This window comes from Enhydra lutris, unplaced genomic scaffold (assembly GCF_002288905.1).
Source record: "Enhydra lutris kenyoni isolate GAN:26980312 unplaced genomic scaffold, ASM228890v2 scaffoldscaffold39, whole genome shotgun sequence".
In the NCBI taxonomy this organism is placed as follows: domain Eukaryota; kingdom Metazoa; phylum Chordata; class Mammalia; order Carnivora; family Mustelidae; genus Enhydra; species Enhydra lutris.
Window position 1 is genome coordinate 23,466,130 of NW_019154123.1, and position 27,580 is coordinate 23,493,709.

General features: G+C 36.0%; 1 protein-coding gene across 1 annotated transcript in view; it reads right to left on the bottom strand.

Moving 5' to 3' along the window:
- The window catches only part of LOC111155023 (DNA polymerase theta), a 133,027-nt gene that overhangs the window by 49,440 nt on the left and 56,007 nt on the right, over nt 1–27,580 (bottom strand). Inside the window, exon 16 of the mRNA XM_022515036.1 lies at nt 9,168–12,259. Within this exon, the coding sequence (XP_022370744.1) occupies nt 9,168–12,259 (3,092 nt within the window). The remainder of the gene's footprint in view (nt 1–9,167; nt 12,260–27,580) is intronic.

Consider the following 27,580-nt stretch of genomic DNA (forward strand, 5'->3'; position numbering starts at 1 on the left):
GTATGTGTGTGTGTGTGTGTGTGTGTGTGTGTGTATATATATATATATATATATATATATATACGCTTTTCTTTCTTTAAAGTTTTGGGATACAGTTTCTTCTAAGAGACCAAAAGAGACCCTAAATCTAGCAAATGGCTTTGTTCTCCTCTCCCACCTGATCACATTTTCTCCTTTTTAAAAAAATTTTTTCATTCTTTTTTCAACCATCTTATCAATTCCTTTTTTAAAATCTTTTTAAATTTTCATCTTTATAGTCATATTCTATCCCTTCTTTGTATTTACCCTTATTTTTGTATATATACGTTTTTGTTTAAAATTTTAGGAGGCAGTTTCTTCTAACAGAACAAAATACACTCAAAATCTAGTGTGTGGCTCTGTTCTATTCACTAGCCTGATCATATACTTTCTTGCTTGCTTTTTTTTTTTTTTTTTTCTCCTTCCTTTTCTCTCTGGTTTTGGGTCTCTAATGATTTGTTTAGTGTATATTTTCCTGGAGTCCTTGTTACCCTTTTAGCATTTTGTTCTCTCATTCATCAGTTTTTCTCTGGACAAAATGACAAATCAGAATAACTAGCCTCAAAAAAAAAAAAAGTACAAGAGGCAGTACCAACTGCCAGGGATTATGGACATTAGTAAAACATCAGAACTAGAGTTAATAATGATTATTATATAGATATTAGATGGGCTTGAAAAAAGCAAAGGAGGTACTAGAGAATCCTTTTCAGAAAAATAAAAAAACTAAAATCTAACCAAGTCAAAATCAAAAAGGCTATTAATGAAGTACAATCAAATATGGAGGCTATAACTGCTAGGATAAATCAGGTAGAAGAGAGAATTAGTGATATGGAAGAACAAATGATGGAGAATAAAGAAGCTGAGAAAAAGAGAGATAAACAATTACTGGATCATGAGGGGAGAATTCAAGACTTAGTGATACCATAAGACAAAACAATATTAGAATAATTGGGATCCCAGAAGAAGAAGATGCAGAGAAGGGGGCAGAAGGTATATTAGAGCAAATTATAGCAGAGAACTTCCCTAATATGGGGAAGGAAACAGGCATCAAAATTCAGGAGGCACAGAGAACCCCTCTCAAAATCAATAAAAATAGGTCAACACCCCAATATCTAATGTTAATGTTAAGTCTCAGAGACAAAAGAAAATCCTGAAAGCAGCTCAGGACAAGAAGTCTGTAACCTACAATGGTAGAAACATTAGATTGGCAGCAAACATATCCATAGAGACCTGGCAGGCCAGAATGGACTGCCATGATATATTCAGAGCACTAAACGAGAAAAATATGCAGCCAAGAATACTATATTCAGCTAGGCTGTCACTGAAAATAGGAGAGACAAAAACTTCCAGGAAAAACAAACAAACAAACAAACAAACAAGAACTTGAGAACACCAAACCAGCCCTACAGAAAATACTGAAAGGGGTCTTCTAAACAAAGAGAGAGCCTGAAAGTAACATAGACCAGAAAGGAAAAGACAATATAGAGTAACAGTCACCTTACAGACAATACAGTGGCACTAAATTCATATCTTTCAAGAGCTACCCTGAATGTAAATGGGCTAAATGCCCTAATCTAAAAACACAGGATATCAGATGGGATTAAAAACAAACAAACAAACAAAAAAACAAGGCCCATCATTATGCTGTCTGCCAGAGACTCCTTTTAGACTGAAAGACACCTCCAGATTTAAAGTGAAGGGGTGGAAAACCATTTACCATGCTAACGGACATGAAAAGAGAGCTGGGGTGGCAGTCCCTGTATCAGACAGATTTTAAACCAAAGACTATAATAAGAGATGAGGAAGGACACTATATCATACTTAAAGGGTCTTTCCAATATAACAATCTAACAATTTTAAATATTTATGCCCCTAACATGGGAACAGCCAATTATATAAGCCAATAAACAACAAAATCAAAGAAACATATTGACAATAATACAATAATAAGGGACTTTAACACCATCCTCACTGAAATGGACAGATCATCTAAGCAAAAGATCAACAAGGAAGTAAAGGCTTTAAATAACACACTGGACCAGATGGACTTCAGATATATTCAGAACATTCCATCCCAGTGCAACAGAATACACATTCTTCTCTAGTGCACATGGAACTTTCTCCAGAATAGATCACATCCTAGGTTACAAATCAGGTCTCGATTGGTACCAAAAGATTAGGATCATTTCCTGCATATTTCTGGAGCTCACTGCTTTGAAACTAGAACTCAATCACAAGAGGAAAGTTGGAAAGAACAAAATACATGGAAGCTAGAGAGCATCCTCCTAAAGAATGAATGGGTCAACCAGGAAGTTAAAGAAGAATTTTTAAAATTCATGGAAAAAAGTGAAAATGACAACACAACTGTTCAAAATCTTTGGGATGCGGCAAAGGCAGTCCTAAGAGGAAAGTATATAGCAATACAAGCCTTTCTCAAGAAATAAGAACAACCTAACGCTACACCTAAAGGAGCTGGAGAAAGCACAGCAAATAAAGCCTAAACCCAGCAGGAGAAGAGAAATAATAAAGATCAGAGCAGAAATCAGTGAAATAGAAACCAAAAGAATAGTAGAACAGATCAATGAAAGTAGGAGCTTGTTCCTTCAAAGAATTAATAAGATTGATAAGTCCCTGGCCAGACTTATCAAAAAGAAAAGAGAAAGGACCCAAATTCATAAAATCATGAATGAAAGAGGAGAGATCACAACAAACACCAAAGAAATACAAACAATTATAAGAACATATTATGAGCAACTATATGCCAGCAAATTAGACAATCTGGAGGGAATGGATGCATTCCTAGAGACTTATAAACTACCAAAACTGTGCACCAGGAAGAAATAGAAAACCCAAACAGATCCATAACCAGTAGGGAAATTGAAGAATAATCAAAAATCTCCCAACAAACAAGAACCCAGGGCCAGATGCCCTCCCAGGGGAACTCTACCAAACATTTAAAGAATAATTGAGGGACGCCTGGGTGGCTTAGTGGGTTAAGCCTCTGCCTTCGGCTCAGGTCATGGTCTCAGGGTCCTGGGATCAAGCCCCGCATCTGGCTCAGGTCATGGTCTCAGGGTCCTGGGATCGAGCCCCGCATCGGGCTCTCTGCTCAGCAGGGAGCCTGCTTCCCTTCCTCTCTCTCTCTGCCTGCTTCTCTGCCTACTTGTGATCTCTGTCAATAAATAAATAAAATTAAAAAAAAAAAAGACTTCATTTTATAAAAAAAAAAAAAAGAATAATTGATACCTATTCTCCTGAAACAGTTCCAAGAAATAGAAATGGAAGGAAAACTTCCAAACCCATTTCATGAGTCCAGCATTACTTTGATCCCAAAAGCAGACAAAGACTCCATCGAAAAGGAGAATTACAGACCAATATCCTTGATGAACATGGATGCACAAATTCTCACCAAAATACTAGCCAACAGGATCCAACAGTACATTAAAATATTATTCACCATGACGAAGTGTAATTTATTCCTAGGCTGCAAGGTTGGTTCAACATCTGCAAATCAATCAATGTGATACAATACATAAATAAAAGAAAAAGGACCATATAATACTCTCAATAGATGCAGAAAAAGTATTTGACAAAGTACAGCTTCCTTTCTTGATTAAAACTCTTCAGTGTAGGGATATAGGGAACATGCCTCAATATCATAAAAGCCATATATGAAAAGCCCACAGTGAGTATCATTCTCAATGGGGAAAAACTGAGAGCTTCCCCCCTAAGGTCAGAAACATAGCAGGGATGTCCACTATCACCACTGCTGCTCAGTATAGTACTGGACATCCTAGCCTCAGCAATCAGACTACAAAAAGAAGTAAAAGGCATATGAATCAGCAAAGAAGAAGTCAAACACTCACTCTTTGCAGATGATATGATACTTTAAGTGTAACCCAAAAAACTACACTCCAAAACTTCTAGAACACATACAGGAATTCAGTAAAAGTATCAGGATATAAAAGCAAAGTACAGAAATCAGTTGCCTTTCTATAGACCAACAGCAAGACAGAAGAAAGAGAAATTAAGGAGTCGATCCCATTTACAATTGCACCGAAAACCATAAGATACCTAGGAATAAAGTTAACCAAAGAGGCAAAGAATCTATACTCAGAAAACTATAAAGTACTCATGAAAGAAATTGAGAAAGACACAAAGAAATAGAAAAATGTTCCATGAGCATGGATTGGAAGAACAAATATTGTGAAAACGTCTACGGTACCTAAAGCAATCTACACATTTTTTTTTAAGATTTTATTTATTTATTTGAGAGAGAATGAGTGAGAGAGAGCATGAGAGAGGAGAAGGTCGGAGAGAGAAGCAGACTCCCCAAGGAGCTGGGAGCCCGATGCGGGACTCGATCCTGGAAGTCCGGGATCATGACCTGAACCCCAGGCAGTCGCTCAACCAACTGAGCCACCCAGGTGTCCCCAGCAATCTACACATTTAATGCAATCCCTATCAAAATACCATCAATTTTTTTTCCCTAAGAGATGGAACAAATAATCTTAAAATTTATATGGAACCAGAAAAGACCTCAAATAGCCAGAGGAATGTTGAAAAAGAAAGCCAAAGTTGCACTATGAAGTATTATGCCTCCATCAGAAAAGATGAATACCCAACTTTTGTAGCAACATGGATGGGATTGGAAGAGATTATGCTGAGTGAAATAAGTCAAGAGAGAGTCAATTACATGGCTTCACTTATTTGTGGAGCATAACAAATAGCATGGAGGACAAGGGGAGTTAGTGAGGAGAAGGGAGTTGAGGGAAATTGGAAGGGGAGGTGAACCATGAGAGACTATGGACTCTGAAAAACAATCTGAGGGTTTTGAAGGGGCAGGAGGTGGGAGGTTGGGGGAACCAGGTGGTGGGTATTGGAGAGGGCACGGATTGCATGGAGCACTGGGTGTGGTGCAAAAACAATGAATACTGTTATGCTGAAAATAAATTTAAAAAATTAAAAAAAAAAAAAAAAAAAAGAAAGCCAAAGTTGGTGGCATCACAATTCCAGAATTCAAGCTCTATTACAAAGCTGTCATCATCAAAACAGTATGGTACTGGCACAAAACAGACTCATAGATCAATGGAATAGAATAGAGAGCCCAGAAATAGACCCTCAACACTATGGTCAACTAATATTTGACAAAGTAGGAAAGAATGTCTAATGGAAAAAAGAATGTCTAATGGAAAAAAAAAATACAAATGGTGTTGGGAAACGTGGACAGCCACATGCGGAAGAATGAAAATGGACCATTTCCTTACACCACACACGAAAATAGACTCAAAATGGATGAAGGACCTCAATGTGAGACAGGAGTCAATCAAAATCCTTGAGGAGAACAAAGGCAGCAACCTCTTTGACTTCAGCCCCAGCAACTTCTTCCTAGAAACATTGCCAAAGGCAAGGGAAGCAAGGGCAAAAATGAACTATTGGGACTTCATCAAGATCAAAAGCTTTTGCACAGCAAAGGAAACAGTCAATAAAACCAAAAGACAGCTGACAGAATGGGAGAAGATATTTGCAAATGACATATCAGATAAAGGGCTGGTATCCAAAATCTAGATAGAACTTATCAAACTCAACAGCCAAAGAACAAATAATCCAATCAAGAAATGGGCAGACGACTTGAAGAGACATTTCTGCAAAAAAGACATCCAGATGGCCAAAAGACACATGAAAAAGTGTTCCACATCACGCTGGATCAGGGAAATGCAAACCAAAACCACAATGAGATACCACCTCACAGCAGTCACAATGGCTAGAATTAACAAGTCAGGAAATGACAGATGTTGGTGAGGATGTGGAGAGAGGGGAACTCTCCTACACTGCTGGTGAAATGCAGCCACTCTGAAAAACAGTATATAGGTTCCTCAAAAAGTTGAAAATAGAGCTACCCTATGATCCAGCAATTACACTACTGTGAATTTACCTCAAAGACACAAATGTAGTGATCTGAAAGGGCACATGCACCTGAATGTTTATAGCAGCAATGTCCACAATAGCCAAACTATGGAAAGAGCCTACATGTCCATCAACAGATGAATGGATAAAGAAGATGTGATGTATATATACAATGGAATATTATGCAGTCATCAAAAAATGAAATCTTGCCATTTGCAATGATATGGCTAGAACTAAAGGGTATTATGCTAAGTGATATAAGTCAATCAGGGAAAGACAATTATCATATGATCTCATTGATATGTGGAATTTGAGAAACAAGACAAAGGATCATAGGGGAAGGAAGGGAAAAATGAATCAAGATGAAACCAGAAAGGAAGATAAACCGTAAGAGACTCTTCATCTCAGGAAACTAACTGATTGCTGTAGTGAAGGGGGTGTGAGGGATGGGGTGGCTTGGTGATGGGCACTGGAGAGGGTATGTGCTATGGTGAGCACTGTGAATTGTGTAAGACTGGTGAATCACAGACCTGTACCCCTGAAACAAATAATACATTATATATCAAAAAAATGAATAAATTTTAAAAAACAAAACAAACAAACAAAAACAATGATAATAATACAAAACTACTTGATTGGCAAAATTTCCAGATCTCTAAAATATGCATTATTTGGATGGTCATTTTTAGGTATGTGTAAGATCCTTCTAGGCTTCCCATTTACTAAGATAATTGTCACTATGAAAAATTTAACAAAGATCTCCTAAAATAAATCTATAATAATAAGTAAAATGGTTATTAACTAAATCTTTTTAAAGCTGTATTTTGAATTGCTATAACTCAAACAGAAATAAAGACCATTTGAACACTACAAGCATCCTACTTCTTGGTGAATAATCAGGTATGATTTGGTATCTGGATTCAACATTTTTTGTAAAAGAAGGCATCTCCAACTTTATAGATATAGGTCAAAAACCAATCTATCTTATTTGCAATTATATCCCTTATACCTTGGAAATAAATGGCACATATTTGTTAAATTTAAGTGTTAACCCCTAGTATAGAGAATATGTTCAATTTTATGTATGTTGAATAAAAAATGGAAAGTATTAGTCGACACAAAAAGTACATAAAACATGTCATTAACACATGTGGTCCATGACCTAAGTGTCCACTGATAGACAAATGAATAAGGAAGATGTGGTACACATATACAATGAAATATGCTGCTAAAAAAAAAAATGAGAACTTGCCATATAAGACAACATAGACTTAGAGGGTATTATGCTAAATGAAGTAATTTAGACTGAGAAAGACAAATGCCATATGATTTCACTTCATATGTAGAATCTAAAACAAAAACACACAAATGGGGCACCTGGGTGGCTCAGTGGATTAAAGCCTCTGCCTTTGGCTCAGGTCATTATCCCAGGGTCCTGGGATCGAGCCCCACATCCGGCTCTCTACTCAGCAGGGAGCCTGCTTCCCTTCCTGTCTCTCTGCCTGCCTCTCTGCCTACTTGTGATCTCTGTCTGTCAAATAAATAAATAAAATCTTTAAAAAAAAAAAAACCACACACAAATAAACAAAAAGCAGAATCAGACTTATAAAAACAGAGAATAACTGATGGTTGCTAGAGGGTAGGGAAGGTTAGGGGGTTGGGAAAAATGGGTGAAAAAGAGTGGAAGATACGGGCTTCTGCTTATGTAATGAATAAATCATGGGAATAAAAGACATAGCATAAAAATATAGTCAATGATACTGTAATAGCAATGTATGGGGATAGATGGTATCTATACTCTTGGTGAACACAGTGTAATGTATAAATTTGTCAAATCGCTATGTTGTTCACCTGAAATTAATGTACCATTATGTGTCAACTATACTCAAGTAAAAAAATTAAAAAACAAAACACATGTTCTATAAATTGAAGATCAAATACTCAAACTTTTATGAACAAATTCATGCATAAATACAGAGATTTAAGAAATCTTATCAAACCTTTGCTTTCCACAGAAGGTTGTCAAGCTGACTACAGCTATTACCAATTATACAAAATCCTTATTGTCATGAAGTAAGACAGGGATATGTATAAATGGCATTATCTAACAAAAGGTTCAAGTCTCTTAAAACCTGGAAGGGCTCTATGAGCTTCGGGGTCAACATTTTGGCACAGAATTCATGAACATCAGTTGGAGGTACAAGTCTACTTGACATAAGTACTGAAATATGTAGGTTATATACATTGTTTAAAATATAATGCCTTTTTTCTATGTACTTTTGTGATTATATAAGTGAATAAGGAAATTACAATGTAATAGAAAATAATTCATAAGCACTGATGAGTAATAAAAACTATGATGCTATGTCATTAAAATACCAAAAAAGGAGATCCTTGTTCAAAATACATAGTTTTCACAAACTTATATTCTAATATTAATATATTATATATAAATAATCACACACACATATATGTGATTTTCTTAAAAAAGATACACCCTGTTTAATGGTAAATTTTAGCATACTCTAGCACCAGATATGGCCTGGAGTTGAAGAGACCCCTGTGAAGCCTCATAAAATGAAAAGGATAAGGAAGTCAACAATCAAACAGAAGAGCTCCATGGCCTGACACAGGGCCAAGTCCAGACTAGCATTGAAGAAAGAGCTACCATTTAAGAGATGGATTCCTGATACACCCAATGATCAAGTGCTGGCCCTCAAACCAGCCACAACTGTGGTGCCTGCAGCAGCAATTAGCTTGGCTTCTATGTCTTTGTCCTGAGAGAAAAGACTGGTCTGGAACTCCTTTTGGACCACCTACTGTGGAGATGTGCTATAGGGAGGCTGTTTAGGTGGGATCCATGGCTTATGAAGAAAGAGGCAGACATAGGCCTGATTAGACCACAGCTACAACAGTGGATCAGTGCTAGGTAAATGAGTAGTCCCTTGGTGGTCTACATGAGTTCAGTAGTCCAGCTTGAGCTTTTCTCTCAGTGCTTGGCTTTCATACCCACATGTCCTGGAGTCACCCATCTCTTATACCAGATGGCAACTATAATTAATCTAGTTGCACTCAACAATAAAGCTGTTCTACAGGTAAACCCACATAGAAGAAACTTTAATTGAACTCTGAATAAATTTATTACATTTAATATCCAAAACTGAAAAGGCTCAGGCCCATCCCAAACCACTATTTCACATATAAAGATGAAAATATGAAAAAAATTTTTAAAAAGCTCTTACCTTGCTTAAACCTACCACCAATAGCAGCACTTTTAGATGTCAAACTACTGATCTTTTCACAAGCCAGTGAGATGGAAAATCGCTTTTTGCTCTGCCACTCCTTAATGAATGTTCGAAAGAGAGTTTGGTCACTTGCTACATCAATTATGGCCAAACTTCCTGGGCTGAACGAGGCTGGAGTTAACTGCAATCCATCTTGTGATAACTGCAGTGAAAAAGTTGTGTCTCCAATAGGACTGTCCTCTTTTAAACCATTTCTACTCTCTGAACTTAAATCTTGGTTTTTAATATTTGAAGATGAGTCAAATGAGTAGCTTTCACCAAGCTGTAAAACACTATGTGTTTTCTGAAGCTTTACAGAAGATGTTCCAAGAATACTTGGAAATACCAGTTTAGAAGCAGATACTGGAGTGGGTGTAGGAGGAATGAGTCCATTATCATCAACTACATAGTTCTCTTTACAAGGCAAGTGGGATGTGGTTTCAGCATGAAGGGCATTGGTCTCCAGTGTCCCAATCTTGCTTTTTACTTCAATATTAGGGGCAAATGAGAGTCCCTGCACTTGATTTGGCTCCAAATTTGAAATCACTTTTTGTTTGTCATTTACCTCTGTATTTTTTCCTTTCAAACTAGACAAGTTTATAGTGGTTAATTTTTGCTTTTCATTTTCCAGAGGACTGGACACTTTGTCTAAAATTCTCTGCAGTCCTGGACTTAAATCAAATGATGCCCCTGACCATATGAATGCATTATTTTCCTCTATCTCAGTTAATTTGGGTTTTTGAGACCTTTCATCTTTATCTCCTCCAATTACTTCTCTTTGTGGATAATCATTACCTACAGTCACTGGATCACTTAGTTCTAATGCTCTAAAAGATACTACAGTATTCTGTTTCTCTTGGACAGGACGTATTTCTACATTGTCCAAAGCTTCAACCATCTGAGCAGAATCCACTTCTGAAAATATAATAGACTCATCACTGAAACAAGTGTACTGTTGCTGATTATCTTGATTCTCATTCATATTTGATTTTCTTATTGTGCCCTCTCGTTGCAGACACACAGAATGACTGAAATGGTTTGATGTTAGTGCAGAAGAGAGGGATTCTTTCACTTGTATAACAGGTGGTTCTTTTACTAGGTAGTCTTCACTGAAACTGTCAAACAGTAAACTATCACTCAAATTCAAACTTGTTTCAGGAACTGGCAGACATTCTGTTTCTATACCAGTGGTAGTTCTCTTTTGAGGAACCAGAGGTGTAACTGGTTTCATTGCTTCTTGTGTTTGATAACCTTGAAGAAAACTATTTAATTGAGAGTCAGTGACAGAAAGCTCATTCCTTTTAAAACAAGGGCCATTTTCCCTCAAAAGTATTGGAGAAAGAAAAACTGAGCTTTCTGGAGTCAGGATATCAACCCCATCTGAATCAGTGCCTTGTTTCATATTATCTACAGGCTTAAGTTCCAAATGATTTTTATTTGTCACTCTGGGAGAATGCTGTTCACCAGGAAAAGTAATACAAATCTCATCCTGAAAAGAGAGTATGGAACTCTGGTTGTCTAAGCATTTCTGCATCTTCCCTGTTGCCAGCTTGGCATACTTTGCTTCTGGTTTGGCATTTTCAGTTGCCATCTGTTGTATTATTTTCTCTGACTGAGTATCCAGGCAGAAACTATCTTCAAATTCATAAGGAACTAAACCTAAGTCAAAAACACAATTATCCTTTGTTTTGTTTGCTGCATAAGCTTCTGTTTTTTTTTGTTTTCTAGATGTATTTAGAAAATTCTCATGCTGGCCTTCTGATCCTCGAGTTGGGAGTATCTCAGTTCTGCTCATATTATCTCCTGATACCTGAAAATTATTTGATTTATTTTCCTCACTATTAAACTTCATAATTCCACACTTGATAATAACATTTGAGTCTCTAGTCATATAACTACTGCCTGTCTCACAGGGCATTTGTCTCTCTATTATTTTTTTCTGTTTGGTATAAGTGTTCGTCTGTTTATCAGATTGTTTTTCTGGGCACTGGTTAACTGAGTAGGTGTCACATTTTACATAAACATTCTGGTTTTTTGAATTGTTTTCTACCACCAAGGCTGTGTTTATTTTTTCTGACTCAACAACAGCAAATTCTCTTCCATTTTCACTAACCATATTAGTGGGTTGACAAGTCACTTTTTTACTCTGGGATTGTGTGATAAAATGTTCCACAAGAATATTATTAGTTTTTGTTTTGTTCTTTGAACTTTGTTCTCTTTCTAATGAGAATGATGTTTTGCTATATTTTCCCTCAGCACAGAATGACACATTTTCAGCAAAAGGGTCTGGACTTCTAAATTCTACATTCTTTTCATCTAAGGTAAATGCATCCCCATAATAAATAGGATTAGACATAGTCTGTTCCTGTAAATCAATTCTACACATCTCAGTGTCTTTTTTAGGGCTACTGTGTTTAGATTGTTTTACAAGTTTACTATGTTTCCAAGATCCAGAAGCAGTACTCATTGTTTCTGAATTGAAACTCTGAGCTTCTTTTTTTGTTTTCTCAAATAAGAGAGTCTGAACAACTTTCTTAGTGCGTGCTCTTCCCTCATTCAGAGAGGTTCTTAGCTTTTCTTTACTTATATTCAAAGAAGCCCGTTTTCTTGCTCTGGAAATGGAATGTACCTGGCGTTCTTGATTCCCACTCTGTAACTTATCATAAAAGGAGTTTGTAAGCTCTCCACTTTTCTCTAACTCTTGCACAGTACTTGATGAATGCTTAGCAGAAGAATCACTAAACATCGAGTTACTCTTTTTCTTTGATGTTAATCTTTCACAAGATCTTTTAGTTTGGGATATATATTTCTGTTCCTTTACTTCTGACTCACTGCTGGTCAATGAGTGTGTATGAGAATTTAAAAGGAAGTATGAATTCCAATGCACTCCCATTTCAACTAAGTCCTGCTGCAGAATCATTTTGGCTTCTTCCACAATAAGGGCTGCTGCTTCCCTTTCAGTTAAACCTTTTCTGCCAGTCACCCAAATAGTTCGCATATTCCGACGTTCTTCAACTGCTTCCTCTTCCTCATCCATTGCCTTTCGGGCACTATAAAGGATGCAGGAAAAGAAATAAATTAATGTATTGATTCATTCATGCATACCAAAATATTTACTAAGCATTAACCTAATCTGTTCTAGGAACTAAAGAAATTGCACTGAACAAGAGGGAAATATATCTACTATTTTAGAGCTTACATTCTTGTTGTGGAAATCAGAAACAAACAAATATTAAAATACATTCTACGTCAACTGGTAAGAGTGGTGTAAAAAAAATGAAGCACCAGGAGATGGGTGGTTCTGTAATTTTTAAATAGTATAATTAGAGAAGGCCTCACCAAGATCCATTAAACAGACACCATTTAAAATAGTGTCATAAAACTTTCATTAAAAACAAATCCTATGTAATATGAACTCTGGACAAAATAATTGAAGGAACTAGAGAGTGACCAAAAGGAGAAACTGAAACCTGGAGTTTATTGATAGGCAAAATTTGAAAAAGAGCTCAGAATAACTGCAAGAGATAAAAAACCATCGGAGAAAGTCTGGATTTGAGAGATCCAAAGAAGGAGAACACAAAATTCTTCATATAAATTCTGCCCAAATATCTGGCTGCCCACTAATCTATGCAAGTGTGGGCAGACTCCAAAGTCTAAACAATTAAACAGAGTTTTGAGTGACTGTCTACTACAGGAAGACAAAGTTTAGAGTTTGAGTTCAGCCAAGCTGACTGATAAGATATCAATGCTCTTCAGGGTAAAATAATAGATCCTATGCCCTACAAGGCAAAACATACACAAAACTGAACTACCATGAAGAGAAAGAAAAAAAACAAACAGGATGAGATATGGCAATTATTAAAGAAATAATAGCCAAGAGATTTCTGTTTCCAACAAGGATGGTGTAATAGGGACCAAGTTAGCCTTTAACCCAAAACAACTAAAACCAAGGCTAGCTCTTAAAAGACACTGCAGCTTCCATTTTGCTCTCTCTTGGATTACTTACTCTAGGGGAAGCATAGGACAACATGCAGCTCTATGAAGAAGTTCACATGGAGAACTGAGCACCAGTTTGCCAGTATGTGTGCAAGTCATCTTAAAAGCAGATCCAATTCAAACCTTCAGATAACTATAGTCCCAACCGACAGCTTTACTAAAACCTCAAACCAGACCGCTAGCAAAGGTGCTCCCAAGTTCATGACTCACAGAAACTTTGAGTTAATATATATTTATTGTTGCCTTTAAGCCACTAAGTTCTTTAAGATATAATCTCTACACCTAACATGGGGCTTGAACTCATGACCTTAAGATCAAGAATAGCATGCTCTTCTGATTGAGCCAGCCAGGCACCCCTAAGCCACTAAGGTCTTAAAGTAATTTGTTTCATAGCATTAGCTAACTAATTAGCCTACTAAAACTATCAAACTTCAAAGATATAAAAAAGAAATCTCAAGGCCTACATATTTAGCACAAAAGAATTATATTCCCATTAAAATTCTTAAAAAATAGCATGCAGAGCAAAGAAAGAACATTTTCTTAAAACTCAGTAAAAGAAAGCATGGACCAAAAATTTATATCCAGCCAAGATGTGCCTCAAATATTAAGGTTACGGAAAAATAGTTTTAAACATACAAGATGTGGGGAATTCTGTACTATATTAGTCCTCAAGAAATCTATTAGTGGATAAGTTTCATCCAATCAAGAGATGACTAGAAGTGGTTCAGCATTAAGACCAATGGTAAGAATTTGAATAAATAAAAATGTAGATTATATTAATTTTCCATTTCTACACCCTACAAGGATGGGGACAAGAATGGAAAATTAATGTACAAAGGTTATATGTTGAGACAAAGTAGAAAATGTACTTTTTAAATGGAAGGAAAAGGACAGGAAAAAAGAAAAAGTGAGCTCAATGTCGATGACTATTGTTCAGGCAGTATTTAGGTATTATAGAATACCCTTAAATTCTTGACAAATCAGGGGCACCTGGCTGGCTCATTTGGAAGAGCATGTGACTCTTGCTCTCCAGGTTGTGAGTTCAAGCCTCATGTTGGATGTAGAGACTCCTTAAAAATAAAATCTTAAAAAGAAAAAAAAAAACCTTGACAAACCAGATAATAAAAAGTACACAAGTACCCACTAGAACAAAAATATATACCTTTCTAAATATAAAAATAAAACTACAAAGAGTATCCTTGGGCAGAAAAAGAAACATATTAGATATACTATACACATAATTATAAAATAATTTGAGAATTGAAGCTAAACATTTTAGTTAAATCAATAAATGTGAACAGGAGTAAATAACCTATTAAAAGAAAGATTTCAATTTGGATCAGAAAGTGAAAGATAATTACATCTCAGTGTGGTACATAAAAGGTTTATCTAAAACAAATTGATTCTAAAAGACTAAAACTAAAGGGATGGGCAAAAAAGTTTCTAGACAAAGGGAAGCAAGAAGAAAGCAGTGAGGGACAGACTGCATTAAACAAAAAAGGGTAAAATTTACTGCTAAAAACACAAATCATAATAAAGATAACATGACCAATCAGTCATATGTACTATGAATATGTACACACCAAATAACAAGCAATACTTTTTAAGATTTTATTTATTTATTTGACAGGCAGAGATCACAAGTAGGTAGAGAGGTAGGCAGAGAGATAGGGAGGAAACAGGCTCCCTGCTGAGCAGAGAGCCTGATGTGGGGCTCGATACCAGGACCCTGGGATCATGACCTGAGCCAAAGGCACAGGCTTTAACTCACTGAGCCACCCAGGCGCCCCAACAAGCAATACTTTAATGAAGCAAAGACAAGAAATACAAAGAGACAGAGAGAAATATATTAACAATTAGTGGACTTCAGTAAACCACTCTCATTAAAAGACAGATGAAATGTTGAGGAGGGGAATAAATAAAAATAAAGAAGACCTAATGAACATAACCAGTGAAGCAGACTTTATGAATATACCTCAAACATTTTACCTTTATAATAGAGAACACAGTGTGTATTAGTCATGTATTAGGTCACAAAGAAAACATCAGTGAGTTCCATAAAGTATATGTGTTACAAACAACACTATTAGATTGCAGTGCAATAAGACTAAAAGTCATTTAACAAAATTAAAAAAACAGAAAGCACTTCTACCTGGGCAAAAGAGGGAAAACATGAAAATTACATAATTTCTAACAAATAAAATGAAAACCTCTACATATCACACAGTCTGTGAAGTATACTTAAAATAGAGACCACAGGAAAATTCACAGTACTGAATTCATAGTACTACACTAAAAACAGCATTTATCAGTAAAAACATAAGTCAACAAATTCCTAGTTCAACAAAATACTAGAAAAAGTACAACAAAATAAAAAGGAAGCAGGAAGAATGAAATGTAATATTAAAAGAAGAAATTAATAAGGTATATTTTTTAAAAATATCCCCAATAGGCCAGAGGAGCCCACATGGTGGAGGAGTAGCAGATTGAGTGACACCAGGTCGCAGAAGTTCAGCTAGATAGTTATCAAACCATTCCGAACATCTACAAACCCAAGAGGAGATCGAAGAGAAGAAGAGCAGCAATTCTAGAAACAGAAAATTGACCACTTTCTGAAAGGTAGGAAGTGCAGAGGAGTAAATCTGAGGCAACAGGAAGATAGACTACAGGGGGAGAGGTGGGCTCGCAGCAACTGGTGGAGCAACGGAGCACAAAATTCAAACTTTTAAAAGTCTGCTCCACTGAGGGACATCGCTCCAGAAGCTAAGTGGGCGTGGAAACTTCACAGGGACAGTGTGGTCTCAAGTCCCATGGGGTCAGAGAAGGATCTGCATATATTGGTGTCTGAGTGTAGCAAAGCTCACAGGTATCAGAGTGGGAAACCTGGCTACAAAGACGGAGCCCAGGAGTGAGCTTTCAGCTCAGGATTACCTTAAACTGTGATCTGTGGCACAGTCAGGCCACTGCTCTTTGAGCAGGAACCCCACAAGTGGCAGATCCGGGGAGACCCGCCTTCATCCGCCAGAAGAGCAGAGCAACAGGAATCTGTTGGGTTTGGAGACTCCAAACGGGGCTGTGTGTGGGAGACAGAAACGCTCAGTCACAGGCTGGATGAGCCCAAGTGCAGCCAGAGACCAGGGAGGTGGGAGTGATTGAGGGTTTTTCTCTGAGGGCACACTGAGGAATGGGGCCCGAGCTCTCGGCTCCTCTGGGCCAGAGATCGGGAGGCCGCCATTTTCATTCCCATCCTCCAGAGCTCTACGGAAAGCGTTCAGGGGACAAAAGTTCCCGAGAGTGAACCTGAGCAGATTATTTAGCCTAGCCCCTGGCAAGGGTGGCGCAATTCTGCCTCAGGCAAAGACATTTGAGAATCACTACAACAGGCCCCTCCCCCACAGAAGATCAGCAAGAATATCCAGCCAAGACCAAGCTCACTGATCAAGGATAAGAGCAGAATTCCAGAGGAGGGGAAAGCAAAGCATGGAATTCATGGCTTTTTCCCCATGATTCTTTAGTCTTGCAAAGTTAATTAATTTATTTTATTTTTTTCTTATTCTAATTTTTCAACTTTTACTCTTTCCTCTTTTAACATTTCTTAACTAGTTTATCTTAATAATACCTTTCTAAAAAAGAAAATCTTTTTAAATTTCATTATTATAGTCATATTTTATCCTTTATTGTATCTAACTTTATTTTTTGTATACATATAGTGTTGTTTCTTCTAAAAAATTTTTAGGATACAATTTCTTCTAATAGATCAAAATATACCCTAAATCTAGCACAGAGCTTTGTTCTAGTCTCCAGCCTGAGCAAATTTCTCTCCATTTTCTTTTTCTTTCTTTTTCCAACCAACTTATCAATTCCTTTTTTAGAATTTTTAAAAAATTTTCATATTCCGTCCCTTCATTGTGTTTACTGTTATTTTTGTATATAAATATATAAGTCTTTCTTTCTTTAATATTCTGGGAGGTAGTTTCTTCTAAGAGTCCAAAATACACCCACAATCAAGTCGGTGGCTCTGTTCTATTCACCAGTCTAATACATATATATTTTAAAAAACTTTTTAAAATCTTCTTTAAACTTCCTTTTACCTCCTTTCTTCTCCCCCCAATTTGGGGTCTCTTCTGGTTTGGTTAGCGTACATTTTTCTGGGGTCTTTGCCATCCTTATAGAATTTAATTCTCTCGTTCATATATTCTTATCTAGATAAAATGACAAGATGGATAAACATACCACAAAAAAAAAAAAAAAAAGAACAAGAGGCAATACTGAAGGCTAGGGACCTAATCAATATAGACATTGGTAATATGTCAGATCTAGAGGTCAGAATGATGATTCTCAAAGTTCTAGCTGGGTTTGAAAAAGGCATGGAAGATATTGGAGAAATCTTGTCTGGAGAAATAAAGGCCCTTTCTGGAGAAATATAAGAATTAAAATCAAACCAAGCAAAAATCAAAAAAGCTATTAATAAAGTACAATAAAAAATGGAGGCTGTTACTGCTAGGATAAATGAGGCAGAAGAGAGAATTAGTGATATAGAAGACCAAATGATGGAGAATAAAGAAGCTGAGCAAAAGAGAGACAAAGAACTACTGTACCACGAGGGGAGAATTTAAGACATAAGTGATACCATATGATGAAACAACATTAGAGTAACTGGGATTCCAGAAGAAGAAGAAAGAGAGAGGGGAGCAGAAGGCATATTGGAGCAAACTAGTGTAGAGAATTTCCCTAATATGGCAAAGGGAATGCGCATCAAAATCCAAAAGGCAGAGAACCCCCCCTCAAAATCAGTAAAAATAAGTCCACAACCCATCATCTAATAGTAAAAACTTACAAGTCTTAGGGACAAAGGGAAAATCGTGAAAGCAGCCTGGGACAAGAAGTCTGTAACATACAATGGTAAAAATATTAGATTAGCAGCAGACTTATCCACAGAGACCTGGCAGGCCAGAAAGAACTGGCATGATATATTCAGAGCACTAAATGAGAAAAACATGCAGCCAAGAATACTATATCCAGCTAGGCTATCATTTTAGAAGGAGAGATAAAAAGCTTCCAGGACAGACAAAATATAAAAGAATTTGTAAACACCAAACCAGCCCTATAGGAAATATTGAAAGGGGTCCTCTAAGCAAAGAGAGAGCCTAAAAGTAGTAGACCAGAAAGGAACAGAGGCAATAGACAGTAACAGTCACCTTACAGGCAATACAATAGCACTAAATTCCAATCTGTCAATAGTTACCCTGAATGTAAATGGGCTAAACACCCCAATCAAAAGACACAGGGTATCAGAATGGATAAAAAAACAAAACTCATCAATATGCTATCTACAAGAAACTCATTTCAGACCCAAAGACACCTCCAGATTTAAAGTGAGGGGGTGGAAAATGGGTCCATGCTAATGGACATCAAAAGAAAGCTGGGGTGGCAATCCCTACATCAGAAAAATTAGATTTTTAAAAAATATTTTATTTATTTATTTGACACAGAGAGATCACAAGAAGGCAGAGAGGCAGGTAGAGAGAGAGGGAGAAACAGGTTCCCTGCTGAGCAGAGAGCCCGATGCTGGGCTCAATCCCAGGACCCTAAGACCATGACCTGAGCAAAAGGCAGAGGCTTAACCCACTGAGCCACCCAGATGCCCCAGGATAAATTAGATTTTAAGCCAAAGACTATAATAAGAGATGAGGAAGGACACCATATCATACTTAAAGTGTCTGCCTTACAAGATCTAACAATTTTAGATATCTATGCTCCTAACATAGGAGCAGCCAACTATATAAACCAATCAATAACAAAATCAAAGAAACATATCGACAATAATACAATAATAGTAGGGGACTTTAACACCCCCCTCACTGAAATGGACAGATCATCCAAGATCAACAAGGAAATAAAGGCCTTAAATGACACCCTGGACCAGATGGACATCACAGATATATTCTGAACATTCCATCCCAATGCAACAGTATACACATTCTTCTCTAGCATACATGGAACATTCCCCAGAACAGATCACATCCTAGGTTACAAATCAGGTCTCAATCGGTACCAAAGGATCATTCCCTGCATATTTTCAGACCACAATGCTCTGAAGCTAGAACTCAATCACAAGAGGAAAGATGGAAAGAACACAAATATATGGAGGCTAAAGAGCATCCTACTAAAGAATGAATGGATCAGCCAGGAAATTAAAGAAGAACTGAAAAATTTCATGGAAACAAATGATAATGAAAACACAATGGTTCAAAATCTGTGGGGCACAACAAAGACAGTCCTGAGAGGGAAATATATAGCGATACAAGCCTTTCTCAAGAAACAAGGTCTTAAATACACAACCTAACCCCACACCTAAAGGAGCTGGAAAAAGAACAGCAAAGAAAGCCTAAACCCAGCAGGAGAAGAGAAATAATAAAGATCAGAGCAGAAATCAATGAAACAGAAACCAAAAAAAACAGTAGAACAAATCAACGAAACTGGGAGCTGGTTCTTTGAAAGAATTAATAAGATTCATAAACCCCTGGCCAGACTTATCAAAAAGAAAAGAGAAAGGACCCAAATAAATAAAATCATGAGGGAAAGAGGAGAGATCACAACCAACACCAAAGAAATACAAACAATTATAAGAACATATTATGAGCAACTATACGCCAGCAAACGTGAGAATCTGGAAGAAATGGATGCATTCCTAGGGACATATATATACTACCACAACTGACCCAGGAAGAAATCGAAAACCTGAACAGACCCATAACCAGTAAGGAGATTGAAGCAGTCACCCAAAATCTCCCAAAAAAACAAGAGCCCAGGGTCAGATCCCTTCCCAGGGAAATTCTAGCAAACATTTAAAGAAGAATTAATACTTATTCTCCTGAAACTGTTCCAAAAAAATAGAAATGGAAGGAAAACTTCCAAACTCACTTTAGGAGGCCAGCATTACCTTGATCGCAAAACCAAAGATCCCATCAAAAAAGAGAATTACAGACCAATATGCTTGATGAGCACAACTGCGAAAATTCTCACCAAAATACTAGCCAATAGGATCCAACAGTACATTAAAAGGATTATTCACCACGACCAAGTGGGATTTATTCCAGGGCTGCAAGGTTGGTTCAACATCAGCAAATCAATCAATGTGATATAATACTTTGATAAAAGAAAGAACAAGAACCATATGATACCCTCAATAGATGCTGAAAAAGCATTTGACAAAGTACAGCATCCCTTCCTGATCAAAACTCTTCAAAGAGTAGGGATAGAGGGTACATACCTCAATATCATCAAAGCCATCTATGAAAAACCCACCGCAAATATTCTCAATGGAGAAAAACTGAGAGCTTTTCTGCTAAGGTCAGGAATATGGCAGGGATGTCCATTATCACCACTGCTATGCAACATAGTACTAGAAGTCCTACTCTCAGCAATCAGACAACAAAAAGAAATTAAAGGTATCCAAATCGGCAAAGAAGAAGTCAAACTATCACTTTTTGCAGATGATATGATACTTTATGTGGAAAACCCAAAAGACTCCGCTCCAAATCTGCTAGAACTTGTACAGGAATTCAGTTAAGTGTCAGGATATAAAATCAATGCACAGAAATCAGTTGTGTTTCTATACACCATCAGCAAGATAGAAGAAAGAAAAATTAAGGAGTCAATTCCATTTACAATTGTACCCAAAACCATAAGATACCTAGGAATAAACCTAACCAAAGAGGCAAAGAATCTATACTCCGAAAACTATAAAGTACTCATGAAAAAAATTGAGGAAGACACAAAGAAATGGAAAAATGTTCCATGCTCATGGATTGGAAGAACAAATAATGTGAAAATGTCTATGCTACCTAAAGCAATCTACACATTTAATGCAATCCCTATCAAAGTACCATCAATTTTTTTTTCAAAGAAATGGAACAAATAATCCTAAAATTTATATGGAATCAGAAAAGACCTCAAATAGCCAGAGGAATGTTGAAAAAGAAAGCCAAAGTTGGTGGCATCACAATTCCAGAATTCAAGCTCTATTATAAAGCTGTCATCATCAAAACAGTATAGTACTGGCACAAAAACACATATACATCAATGAAACAGAATAGAGAGCCCAGAAATAGATCCTCAACTCTATGGTCGACTAATTTTTGACCAAGTAGGAAAGAATGTCTAATGGAAAAAAGACAGTCTCTTCAACAAATGGTGTTGGGAAAATTGGACAGCCACATGCAGAAAAATGAAAATGGACCATTTCCTTACACCACATACAAAATTAGACTCAAATGGATGAAAGACCTCAATGTAAGAAAGGAATCCATCAAAATCCTTGAGAACACAGGCAGCAACCTCTACGACCTCAGACACAGCAACTTCTTCCTAGAAACATTGCCAAAGGCAAGGGAAGCAAGGGCAAAAATAAACTACTGGGACTTCATCAAGATCAAAAGCTTTGGCATAGCAAAAGAAACAGTCAACAGAACCAAAAGACAACTGACAGAATGGGAGAAGATATTTGCAAATGACATATCAGATAAAGGGCTAGTATCCAAAATCTATAAAGAACTTATCAAACTCAACACCCGAAGAACAAATAATCCAATCAAGAAATGGGCAGAGGACATGAACAGACATTTCTGCAAAGAAGACATCCAGATGGCCAACAGACACATGAAAAAGTGCTCAACATCACTTGGCATCAGGGAAATGCAAACCAAAACCACAATAAGATACCACCTCACAGCAGTCAGAATGGCTAAAATTAACAAGTCAGGAAATGACAGATGTTGGTGAGGATGCGGAGAAATGGGAAACCTCTTACACTATTGGTGGGAATGCAAACTGGTGCAGCCACTCTTGAAAACAGCATGGAGGTTCCCCCAAAAGTTGATAATAGAACTACTCTACAAACCAGCAATCGCACTACTGGGTATTTACCCTAAGGATACAAATGTAGTGATCCGAATGGGCACGTGCACCTGAATGTTTATAGCAGCAATGTCCACAATAGCCAATCTATGGAAAGAACCTAGATGTCCATCAACAGATGAACAGGTAAAGAAGAGGTAGTATACACACACACAAACACACACACACACACACACACACACACACACACACACACACACTTGAATACTATGCAGCCATCAAAAGAAATGAAATCTTGCCATTTGCAACCATATGGATGGAACTAGAGGGTATTATGCTGAGCAAAATAAGTCAATTGGAGAAAGACAACTATCATATGATCTCCCTGAGATGAGGAACTTAAGAGGCAAAGTGGGGGGCTTGGGAGGTAGGGAAGGAAAAAATGAAACAAGATGGGATTGGGAGGGAGACAAACCATAAGAGACTCTTAATCTCACAAAACAAACTGAGGGTTGCCAGGTGGAGGGGGTTAGGGAGAAGGTGGTTGGATTTTGGACATTAGGAAGGGTATGTGCTATGATGAGTGTTCTGAAGTGTGTAAGCCTGATAAATCACAGACCTGTACCCCTGGGGCTAATAATACATTATATGTTAATTAAAAAAAAAAAAGAATGGTTGCCAAATATTCAAGAATCAAAAAAAAAATTTGTCAAAAAAATACTGTCATGTTGTTTTTTTTTTCTCTCCAATATTCCGCTGCACATAAAAGATTGAATTTGAAGTTTGTTACTTAGCTAAGCAATGCAAGAGTTTATATTAAAACTTAAACTTTTCATAATATAGATCAATAGTAATTTTACACATTTTTTCCTAATATGACTCTATATGAAGAAGACTTTAATTATAACTGATAATATTTTATGATGGGGAGCTGCAGAAACTATAACATTTTCATAGAACATTTTGTTGATACTGATAAATTTAAAGATTCTTTCAAATTTATGTAGTGCTCATTAGAACTCAAATTTAGAGAATGGAGGACAAGGGGAGATGGAGAGGAGAAGGGAGTTGAGGGAAGTTGGAAGGGGAGGTGAACCATGAGAGACTATGGACTCTGAAAAACAATCTGAGGGTTTTGAAGGGGCCGGGGGGTGGGAGGTTGGGGGAACCAGGTGGTGGGTATTAGAGAGGGCACGGATTGCATGGAGCACTGGGTGTGGTGCAAAAACAATGAATACTGTTACGCTGAAAAGAAATAAAATAAAATAAAATAAAATAAAATAAAATAAAATAAAATAAAGATCTTTGGTGCTCTTAACAAAAAAAGAAAAAAAAAGAACTCGAATTTAGTAATAGAGAGTTGACATGAGTTGGTGAATTTAATTAACATGGATATAATTTTGAAACTGGTACAGTTTGCTTTAAAACTTAAATTATTCTAAAAAACTAGGTTTTATAAAAACAAATTTTAAAGACAAATTATTTTTATGCTCTATTCAATTTTTGGTCAAACTTTAGGTTATTTGGAAATATTTGACTCTGTGAATCTACTTTCTCAACCATATGTTACATTAAATCTAAATACATATCTTTTTTTCTAATTTAAGTAGAGCTTCTGAATCAATAGGTGTTGCAAGTATCAAATACATCCATTTCTTCTAAGTATAAAAAGGACTGTAAAATATCTCATTGATTTTTTGTATTGATTACAAGTTGAAATGCCAATATTTTGGATTTATTGGTTTAAACAAAATATATCATTAACATTTAAAAAAAGACCTAATAAAACAAAATTCTGGATTTTTACAGAATTTTAAAGTAGATAAGCCACCAGCTAATCTGATTAAGAAAAATCATAAAGTAGAAATTCATAAAACAGAAAATTACAAAGAAGGAATAACTATTGAAAAAGAAAAAATACTTAAAATTCCTAAGAAACTAACTTACAAATAAGTCTCTATAAAAATATATTTGAAACTCCAGATGAAATGGTAATTTCCTAGGGAAATACAGATTACTAAAATTGACCCTAGATATAGAAAGCTTAGAGAGACTAATTTCTGAAAAAATGAAACAGACAAAATGATCGAGAACTAACCATCCAAGATAGTTTCATACAGTAAACATATCAAACCTTCTACTGGTCTCAAGACTCTATAAATTACTGCAAAGCACTAAAAACAAAAAACACTTCATAATTCTTTTTTGTGAAGAAAGTCTGATACCAAAACTTGAATAAAGATAGTGCAAAAAAACACACAATGCAAGAAAAATATAGACCAATATTATTTATAAATAACAATGCAAAAGTAACTATTTTAAACATTAGCAAACAGAAACCAACATCATGTAATAAAATAAGATGACCGAATTAAATTTATTTTGGAATATATGATTGATTCAGTGTTAGGAAATCTATTAATATAATGTACTGTGCTAATAGGTCAAACAGGAGAAAAACCCTATCAATATCTCCATAGATACTAAAAAATCCTTTGACAAAATTCAATACACAATCATGATAAAAGTACTCAAGGAAATTTCATTTAATGAACATTTTCTTAAAATGATAATACATACATATAAACCTACATATATACACACACATCATAGTCCTGAAGACAATACCCTCCTAAAGTAACACCAGAGGCATTTCCTCTAAGATCCCAAACAAAGCAAAAATGCCCACTATTACCACCATCCCTACTACTACAACATATTAGAGGTATCAGCTAATGCAATTAAGAGAAAACAATTAAAAGCACGTGAATTTTTTTTATGTTTCAGTATATTTTTTTAAATTTTATTAATTAACACATAATGTATTATTAGCCCAGGGCTACAAGTCTGTGAATCGCCAGGTTTACACATTTCACAGCACTCACCATAGTACATACCTTCCCCAATGTCCATAACCCCCACCACCCTCTCCCTACCCCCCACCGCCAGCAACCCTCAGTTTGTTTTGTGAGATTAAGAGTCTCTTATGGTTTGTCTCCCCCAAGCACATGAATTCTTAAGGAAGATGTAAAATAGCTATTTGCCATGATACAATAATACACCTGGAATATTCTAGAAAATCAATGATAAAAATAATTCAAACAATAAAAGATTTCTAAAAATAGGATAAAAAATATACAAAAAAATCTTCACATACTCAAATAATAACTAAGTAGAAGACATCATAGAAAAAAGCCACCAATTAAAACAACACTGAAGATTTAGTAACAACCTTAATGAGAAATGTATAAAACCTGTGTGAGCAAAACCTAAAACTTCTAAAAACTTTCTTGAGGAAATGTTTTGAAAATTCTTGAAAATCACAAAACTAGATCAAAATCAAAGATGTTACTTATCCTTGGAGAGGTTGACAAAACAATATAAAGATGTTGATTCTAAGTTTTGTTTCAATCCAATTCCAATAAAATATCAACAAACACTTTAACTTTCATATGGGCAAATACACAGAATAGCCAGGAAAATGTTGAAAAACTATGTGAGAAAGTGCTTTATCTGAGATTAAAACATATATAAAGCCTTTATAATTAAAAATATGGTACTTGGGTGCCTGGGTGGCTCAGTGGGTTAAGCCGCTGCCTTCGGCTCAGGTCATGATCTCGGGTTCCTGGGATCGAGTCCCACATTGGGCTCTCTGCTCAGCGGGGAGCCTGCTTCCCTCTCTCTCTCTCTCTGCCTGCCTCTCTGCCTACTTGTGAACTCTGTCTGTCAAATAAACAAATAAAATCTTAAAAAAAAAATATATGGTACTTGCTCATGAATTGACAAAAATAATAGTAAGTAGAATAGAAAGTCCAGAAATAAACTTCATTATTTGTGGATATTTAGTATATAATAAAGATAGCATCTCAAATTACTAAAACGAAGATAAGCATTTTTTTTAAAAAATGGGAACCATTGGATAAAAAATGAAATCAGAACCAGACTTCACACCATACACAAAATTAAATTCTAAATGCATCAAGAATCTAAACTAAAATCTATAAATACTAGAAGAAAATATGAATGAATTTTTAAAAAAAAATCTCAGTACAAAGTTTTCTATGATAATTCAAGGGTAGAAAAGAAAGAAAGAAAGAAAAAAGATTGATTTAAAAAATCAATAAAAAATTAAAATTCTGCATGGCAAATACAATGCAATGAAAGTCAAAAGACAATTCATAAATTTTGTGAAAGTATTTGCAATATATATATAAAAGCACCTAAATAGTCTAATCAATTTTGAAAAGATTCTTTAAAAAGAGAGGGGAAATGACCAAACCCAGTAGAAACATAAGGAAAAGACATAACCAGACAATTCACAAAGATACCAAGAAAAAAAATTCTGAAACATATGAAAACATTTCTACTATCACTCACAAGTGAAGAAATGCACACTTAAACCATGCTGAGATACAATTTCTCATCTAACAGACTGATAAAATGAAAACCTCTAACAAAATGGATTCTGTTGGCAAGGCTATGGGGTAATAGATTAGTGAGAATGTAACCTGCAGGGCAATCTGGAATCTAATAAAGTGACATAAGCCCTTAACTTTTTTAAAATCCCATGCAGGAATTTACTCTGAGGAAACATTGCCAAAAATACGAAAATACATATGCAGAGATAATTCATTATGAATTGTTGTTAATAGCAAACTGAGACAATCAAAAGGCTAACTTGGGCTTTCTAGCTCTTAAGTACCAAGTACTAAAAGGAAAGGGTAGCCAGGTGCCAGACACCAGTTTCCATTTAGAAAATTAACATTAATACAATGCTATATCTAACTTACACATCTTATTCAAATTTCACCAACTGTTCCACTTATGTCCCTTTTCTAATCCAATCTAGAATAAGGTGGTCTATTTAGTTTTCATGTCTCTTTATCTTCCTTTAATTAGAAATAGTTCCTCAGTCTTTGTTTTTCATGATCTTGATATTTTTGAAGAGTACTAGTCAATTATTTTGTTTTGTTTTAACATTTTATTTATTTATTTGACAGACAGAGATCACAAGTAGGCAGAGAGGCAGGAAGTGTGTGTGGGGGGGGGCGGAGCAGGCTCCCTGCTGAACAGAGAGCCCAATTTGAGGGTCGATTCCAGGACCCTGAAATCATGACCTGAGCCAAAGGCAGAGGCTTTAACCTACTGAGCCACCCAGGCACCCTAGTCAATTATTTTGTACAATGCCTCCCAATTTAGGTTTGTCTAGTATCTCCTTATAATTAAATTTATTTTAGACATTTTTGATAAGAATACTCCAGAAGTAATGCTGTGTTTTTCTCACTGTCACATGAAGAAGTATGTGATATTGGTTTGTCCTAATACTGATATAAGTAATTTTTTTTATATAAGTAATTTTGATCAATAAAGTTCTGGGTATTGAAAAGAGGTATAATCACAGCAATAGTAGACTTAGCATAATACAGAAGTACAAAGAGCAACTAAAACATAAAGAAACTACACTTAGAATTTTGCCAAATGGTGGAGGATCTGCTGGAACTCTTTCCAGGTCATAG